This window comes from Notothenia coriiceps, unplaced genomic scaffold (assembly GCF_000735185.1).
Source record: "Notothenia coriiceps isolate Sejong01 unplaced genomic scaffold, NC01 NC01_scaffold00036395, whole genome shotgun sequence".
Lineage (NCBI taxonomy): Eukaryota > Metazoa > Chordata > Actinopteri > Perciformes > Nototheniidae > Notothenia > Notothenia coriiceps.
The window spans coordinates 186,747-195,005 of NW_011369096.1; the positions used below are offsets into that span (position 1 = coordinate 186,747).

Consider the following 8,259-nt stretch of genomic DNA (forward strand, 5'->3'; position numbering starts at 1 on the left):
TTCTCTAAACGCTAAAAAACATTACATTTAGATTGTATGACAAAGTGTTTACTTAATATATCTGGCTAGCTATAGCTAGTTGTTAACGGTTTAGCTTACCCCCGCGATTCAAAGTAACGTCAACGTAGCTGTAATTTATGCTTTGCTTACATTTTCGCATAACTTGGAAGTTTGCTGACATTTACATAGCTTGTTTACCTGGCTCAAGTGGTGGCTCCGGGGTTGTTGTTTGAGCCACCACTTGAGAATTTTCGTCTTTTTTAAGAAATGTTTTTCTTATGTCCATCTTCAAAAACTCTGAGTCCGACTGGCAGTTTATTTTAAACATTGTCACAGCTCATAGGATAGGTACCTGTCAGCCAATAAGACAGATGTTTATTTCCATTCAACTGTCTGGTTGGTCTGGTGTCTTGCCTCTGTTGCATTCACTGAACACGGGAAATTACAGTCCTGCCGTCCTCTGTCCTGTCATGTTGAGGTTCAGGTAAAGCACGGTTAATGTATTATATTATTGACTCGATAATATAATACATGACTTTGAGAGTAGGCAATCTAGGCATATTAACACAATTAATTAAATATACTTATCACGGCGACGGTGTACAGAGATCTTTTTTTCGTTGTTTCATTTGTTTTTTTTCATTTAGTTTTTTTTTGCTAGGGGGCCCCTTAGTGGCTGTGGGGCCCTAAGCGGCCGCTTACGTCGCTTAATGGGTCGGGCCGGCTCTGTTTATACCACCCTAAAGACTTGTGTGATCAAAGAAAAAAAGGAAATTTGAAACCTTTTTCTTTCTGGGTCTCAGGAGGATATGACACCCGCTTTGGCAGCCATTCTTTCTTTTTAAATCTCATATCAAGATTTTATTGATAATTTGTGATGATTTGTCGAGGCCTTGCCCCCAGCTATCTCTGACCTTTTGAGTCAGAGAGCAGCTCTGACGGGCTGCTGGCTGCTGAAGGTCCAGGCTCAAGATGAAATATGGCTGGATTTCACTGTCAGGACACCTACGCTGCACAATGTCCTGCCAGACAGACTCTGACTGCTAAATCAGCACCATCCACCCCCTCAAATCCCAAATGTACAGAAGCTCATTTTCAGATTCAAATTGTAATTGTTTTAATTGCTTGTTTTGCAGGCAATTCTTGATTTATGTTAGCAGAAATAGCAGTGAATTCATCAGCAACAATATTTGAATTACCGTACTATTTTGAAATGCTGGTGCTAGAACAGTAAACAATATTACACACAAAATAAAACACAACAGTGTAAGGTAGAGTAGGTCTACAGTACAGGCACTCTGCCAAAAGCAGGTATGTTGAGGGAAATAATTGCTGATAAGCACATTATTCCAGCTTTTGGCATTTGTTTCCAAACAAGCAACATGAGGGCAAGCAGAGGGAACTGTGAAACTAACAAGGAGACACCGTGTATACGTGGGTTCCCAAGTTAAGCTCATGTGTCAACGTATTACCAATATACCAGGAGATTTTCAAAATGCTTTTATCTTCTATATCCTCAAATTGCTGCAGACGTTTTCTGAAGTAACCCATCAAATCTTTTTCAATCAAACTGCCCGCAGCAGATAAACTCCTATTTATTTTTGACAACTTGGGATCTAAAAAAGTGGAAAGGTGCTGGGTAAACATTGAGGTAAGGGTGTGAAAATGGTCAAAATGTTTCTTCCGTTTGAGGAAAATACAATTTTAAACAGTCAAGTTTTTACTTAAAATTCAAGCTGAAGCAAGTTTTAATCAGAACAAATACACATTCATAAACAGTAAACAAAATGTGCAGCTCCTAGTTTCTCCTGTTTTCACAGCACAATTTAGGATATTCTACTTAGGAGATGTTATTTCCTAGTGTTCTTTAGTACTCTCTTTTAGCCTAAGTGCTTTCCAAATGTAAAAGTAGTGCAAACTATGCATGACTAAAAAAAGTGTGCTGTTATAAATACAGTTTGTACACAATTTTCAACATTTTAAATATAAAATGAAAATACATTAGTACAGTATGTACCGCATGAAATGCTGTATTTATTTTTGCTGTTTTAATATTGCTGTTTTTCTAAAAAGATTCTGGCCAATATACATCACCAGCTGAACGTTATGTTGGCATATAACTTCATAATAAAATCTTGGGTCAAGTCTAGGAGGACTTTGATCTACAGCTCAATCACGGAAGCCCAATGATGAGAAGCTGTTCAATGAACAAACCCTATTGATTTGGCTTTATTGATAGTTCACTGTTGGACGTTTTTGTTGCCACAGAGCCAGACTGGATTCAACCGTGATAATCTCAGTGTGTTCCTCCCTGTTAATAGCAGCTTCTGTTTGTTTGACTTACTGTGACTTGTGTTTCCTCTCTCACAGAAATGCACACTCTAGAGACCTGGCTGATTCATAGGGGTTGAGGATAATATGTCCATGTTCAGGAACTAGTGAACATTTAATAACAAATTAAATAAAACTAAGTAGTTCTCAACCCCCAACCTTGAGGCAGTAGCTCAGAAAAAGACCCATAATCAGTCCTGAGAGTGTCTGTCTCGAGCTGTCCAGATAATGGCTGGCTGTCACACCCTTCTCCAGAGTGGTATTGGTATTATTGCTTAGTATACTATGTATGTGGTCTTCTTGCCAAAACTAATAGAGCTTATCCCTCAGAGAGGGTGAAATGTCTAAGAGTAATAGTGACTACTAAAAATTCAAACAACCCCCCATTGTAACTCAGTTAAATCAGTTCACACAATGGTTTACTCTACTCTCAAGAATTCGTACTGTCTAATTCTTGTCATTACTTTCAAAACAAAAACAGCTTCTGCTATTAACGGCAGCTCTGCCTCCAGCTTATCTGCTGGTGGAAACAGATAGCAATACTGCATTTTTCCGCACATTAATATTCTATACTGTATGTAACTGAAGTGCACCAACACTCTTTGAAGCATATCATGTAAACAACATGTTCCATTCACTAGAGTCCAAATAAAACCACCAGATATTGCAAGTATGCACAACACTAATACATGCAAACCCCTCTTGTGGTTACTGTCTGTCGTCATTTTAAATACTTTTGAGATTGCAACAGCTTTGTTAGAAGCTGGAAGTAATTACTAATTTATTTGGGGCATGTGATCGAATATGTAAAGCATGTGTGAACAGGGCAAGTGAGGAAATGATGTGAACAAAATTACAAAATATATTTGTCTATCTGAAATAAACAAGAAAAGAAAATAAGATGACATGGTCAATGCAAAACCCTAGATTTAAAAGCATTTACCTGACTTTCCAAGGCCTGTGGACATACATTTGGGTATCTGTTCTTACTGTACCAACCCACAAACGGTGGAATTACAGTAGACCACTCAGTCAGTATAATGTGGGCTGCCTCAGACAGAAACATCAGATTTAACAAGCCATACAGATTTGTCTCCCTTCTAATATCACAAACGTTCTTCAGAATATATCACACCCTATCTTAATATTAGCTAAAGTTTGACCTTTACATAAGATTTACCTTTGCAAAGGTCTTACTTTTCTTGACAGCCAATCAGAGCACACATGTCTTCGAGAGGGGGGATTGAAGGGACAGAAAGATGCAGCCGGACAGCATGAGAATGTGTTTTGTTGAACATTTAAGCATGAAAACATGTTCTTATAGAAAAAAACAAAAACAGTATGAACTTGAGATATAGTGTGTCCTCTCTAAACAGACATTAAAAGTTTAGGAATGAAATGATATCCATGCATACGTGCACATTAAAAATAATATAAAGAGATGATGCAGAATGATGAATCTGACCAAGGCGCCATTTGAATAATATAATATGCTCTCTGACACATTCATTAACTTCTTTAAGCTTTACGTGTTGATAAAGGAAAAGGCTTTGAGAGTGAATGAGAGTAGATAAGACAGGCTGCTTTCTTTCATCAACTGGCCCGTGAAGTAACCCCCTCATATCTGATTGTTTTCACCTTCAGTGACCTTTTCGGAACAGTCGAAACATGGGCAAAAAACACATTTCTTGTAATTTATTTCTACAATGACAGGAAGGTCACATCTGTCACCAAAAACGATCATTTACGCTGAGTGTAATTTAGACCCTGTTGGTTCAACACCAACACAAATTCGTCTTATGTTCATGGCAGACCTGCTGATCTGAGGCACTCAATAAGCTGGGGGTATTTTAAAAGCTATCAGCCAAGTTGATTACAGAGGTTTAAGCAACTATTTAAGGGCAGCGGCTAATTAGCACTAAATCTAGATCTGATCCATTTACTGCAGCTAATCTTTAAATTACCTGTCCAAAGTGATCCATGTTTGAAAACTGAGCAACTACTGGTTCCAACTCAGTCAGCTTCAGATAATGTCACAATTTAAAATCATCAGGGAACATTTCAAATCTTAGAATACAGGGCCTTCCAATAATACAATTCATTCATTCATAGAAAATCCATATGTAATTATGGTAAAAGCAAAGGCTGTGATTACTTTTGTCCAGATTAGTAATGTACTCCACGTCACTCTCTTTCGCATCCATTTGCATCAGGCATTAAAGAACAAATGCGACTGCAAAAGAGACTGGAGAAGACAATATGTGTCGTTCATGAATATTCTTATATTTCAGACGCAATCCAGCTGAAGTTTCTGCCTCAACTGATGGTTTCATTCCTGGTGGCTCTCTTGTGGGTTTTTCTCAAATCTAATATTGAATCTTTCTTGCATTAAATGGGTTTTTGTTGAATCTTATCAAGACACATCCGGCTGCATGCATCCTTTATCTGCACTGGGAATATATTTGTTTTCCTCAATGCTTCTATCAGCTGTAAACAAGAGCAGTGGACAGCAGATGGACACGATGCACATGTTGGGAAGACCCAGCCCATGACATTTGAGTGGCAGCTCTGCATTGTATTCATATTCGGTACCAATGGTGTGATCTTAAATGATGCAGTCAGTTGATTGAGCTGTTACGGAGCCCGATGAAGCCTGCTAGAGAGGAAATAACCAAGATGGAGTAAGTTGTCTGTCAGCTTTACCCTGTATCAAAAAGGACATTTGGTGCCTGTTACTGAGTAACACCTGAGCAAACGTGAACCTCCCCTGACTCAGAGGTGGTACTGAGTGCCATCCTCCCCTGTGATTTGCCACAGTGGGGGAAGGCAGGGGGTGGACAATACACAGGACTGGCAATAAATATCCTTGCTGGGAGAAACTCTTAGCACTGCTTTCTTTTTTCCCGCTGTGCAGGAACACGAAAGTGGCAATACATCAGCTTTAGAAAGTGGGTCAGTTCTATCTCCAGGTGAAACAGGAAATTACACGTTCAACTGGTGTTACTTATCCGACTGAGCATGTGATGTGTCCTTAAATAAACTTTGGGATTATGTTGTTTTGTCAAATCCTGGTGCTTGCAAACATACTAATAAGCATAAAGTCTACACGGTTACAAAAAATGGTAACACTAAGACAACTTCAGCAAGAAATGCTCATAATCAGGGCCGTCCCTCCCTATAGGCCGATCATGCAGACTGCGTGGGGCCTCACCTTGCGGGGGGGGCCTCACCTTGAGGAGGGTGCCTCAACTGAGCCGAAAATGCGGCGCACCGATGTGCTTATGCGGCGCAATTAGTGTGGCGCGCACTGTTTCGCCACTACGAGGCTGCCGCACCCCCCTCCCCTCCCCATCGTCACCGCTCGCGAAACAGAGGGCCTCATCATATAACTTTGCGTGGGGCCTCATGTTGGCCAGGGACAGCCCTGCTCATAATAGTGATCAACCCAACTCTAGAAAATGCTAACAGACTGATAAATGCTTTAATGGATGGGAATTCAGTGAAACATAAGCTTGATTGTGAATTATTCGGCACATTTTTTGCAATAACCACAAGTATAGATTACCATTTTAAATATCACAAACTGTTCAGTGAGAAATATGTATTCATGTTCCATCTCCAGAAAGCCCAATGAATAATGTGGTCAAAAATATGTTTTAATTTAACCGTTATCACACTGAAAATCATTGCCCTATCCTCTTTAAATGTATCATGACCTCATCCAAAAAAGCTGTTTGATTTACATTCAAACTGCCTGAACATGACTTTCATGGTTACATAACACAGTTCAAAAAATGAAACTCTTTAATTTCATCTTCATCATTTACTGTACCTCTGACAATTAAGGTTTAATAAAGTAGCTGCATGATTCTCCCATTTGCAAAAGAAAAAAAGAAAAATCATTATAACATGTTGCCTTGCTGTTTCGATCTAAAAAACATGAGAAGTTCTCTCATGGAGCAGTTTACCTTCATTTACAGCGCTTACTGTACACTTGAATAGATTAAATACCATTTTCTCTGCACTGGCAGCTGTCAAATCATCGCTTCATACACTGAGGTGAGTCCTCAGAGATGGAAAGAAATATATGTGTAATGTCTCACCAAATAAACCCAGAGGCATGATTCCCATTTTAATGACATCTACAGTAAGGAGGATCTTTTTTCCTCAATTTCTTTTTGATCAGTAATTTCACTATGACAAAGTAATTATTAGCATGCACTGGCAAAGTTGACAGAACCCATTAATCAATATTCAAGACTGAAACATGTGGTTCAATTCATTATCTTCATAGCTATTAATAAAAGTTATTAGTTGTAATTAGAGTGCTGAAAGTGCTGTTGAAAAAAGGCTTCTCAATGTGGAACGAGATTCCAGAGGTGGGGATGCTGAATGTGTATCTTCTGTTAATTAAAAACTAGCCCCTTAATTACTCCTGTAATTACAAAACACAGCATTTTCAAAAAGTGGGGATACTATAAGGAAAAAACATCTGCGTTCATTCATGAACATTAGCAGCGATAATCGGGTTTGGTTCAAGTCATTTCCAAAAACAACAAACAACCACACTGCCCAAAAAAATGCCAGAGTCTATGATGTTAGGGTTGTTAGGAAGCTAAATCTTGATTCAATGTACAAAACAGGAAAGACTACTGTAGAAGGCTCTTCAAATCTCTAACAGTTTAAAAACTGCACATCTGAAGAAACAAGCCATAGCAATGTGTATATTTGTTTTATAGATCACTAAGAGTGGCATCTGTAACCATACAGACACTTTGGTATTAGTGTAAGCCAGGAAGAACATGGGCAATAAGAGAAAATTCATATAAAACATGAAAGAAAGAGACAGTGTACAGTATGAATCAAATATTCTCTGGCCGGATACTTTCTTTTTGTCAAAAGGTAGAAGTCATTTTTTATGGTGGGTGGCAAGAAAAAACGTCCTATGATTTCACCACTCACTGCATAACGAAAATACAAATCTAAAAACAGATGATATTCAATGGTAATGAAGCGAAAACCTACGCCACCAAATATCAGGACAAAGCATTAAGTACTGAAGGGGAGCAGAAAAATAAAAAGTATGAAAAGCAGGCTTGTCAGAAGGTCTTCGGTTTGCCTACACAGTTTGTCTGGGAAAATGTGGGATGGGAAAGCAAATGAGAAATATTCTCCTCCCTCAACTACCGCTGAGGTGTCCTTGAACCAGGGACAACCCCCCAGCTGCTCCAGTGGAGCTGCACAGCGGCCAAATAGAGGAAAGGCATGGCTGGGTGAGGCAGGCAGCTCCCTGGTGAGAACATGTGAATCTATACATATGTGAAGCAGAAGCAGGTTGAATCTGAAAAATATCAAGCATGTTCATCGGACCTCTCCTGGAGAAATAAAGGTTAAAAAAATGCCCAGAAAAGCTTTCCAAAAAGCAGCGTATGTTAATGCTTCCCAGGCTCTAGGGGGAGATAAAAGGGCGATCCAAACATTGTTTATTGGGAACTGTGTGCAACATAAATCATGTAGCAAGAAAATGGAGGCAATAACTTACCTTTCACTTTGCTTTTTGTCCCAGCCACTGATAGCATGAGGGGGTAGAGCAAGGAAACAGCAGGTTAGATATTACAGTATGAAGGATCCACATTGATAGCATGATAGTTATTTGTTCAACCAATGGTAACATGAAGTGTAATATGAAATGTGATAAGCGTGGAAATGGGATTAGTATAGTCAGGATTCATACATTACCATGTCATGACATATAAAATGCATCAGCACAAGACTCAAATGAGACAAGAATACATACCCCCCCCCCGCCCCTTTAAATTCTAAAAATAGGCGTCTATAGCTTGGAGTCAATATAATGTGGTGATAGTTATTGGAAAACATAATGGAAAATACTTTACACACACATTTTCTGCATTACATCTACCAGCA

At 39.0% G+C, this 8,259-nt stretch overlaps 1 protein-coding gene across 1 annotated transcript in view; it reads right to left on the reverse strand.

Moving 5' to 3' along the window:
- cadm2b (cell adhesion molecule 2b) overlaps positions 1-7,910 on the reverse strand; it is a 43,616-nt gene extending 35,706 nt beyond the window's left edge. Inside the window, exon 1 of the mRNA XM_010792231.1 lies at positions 7,874-7,910. Coding sequence (XP_010790533.1) covers positions 7,874-7,910 — 37 coding nt within the window. The remainder of the gene's footprint in view (positions 1-7,873) is intronic.
- Between the last annotated feature and the right edge of the window lie 349 nt (positions 7,911-8,259).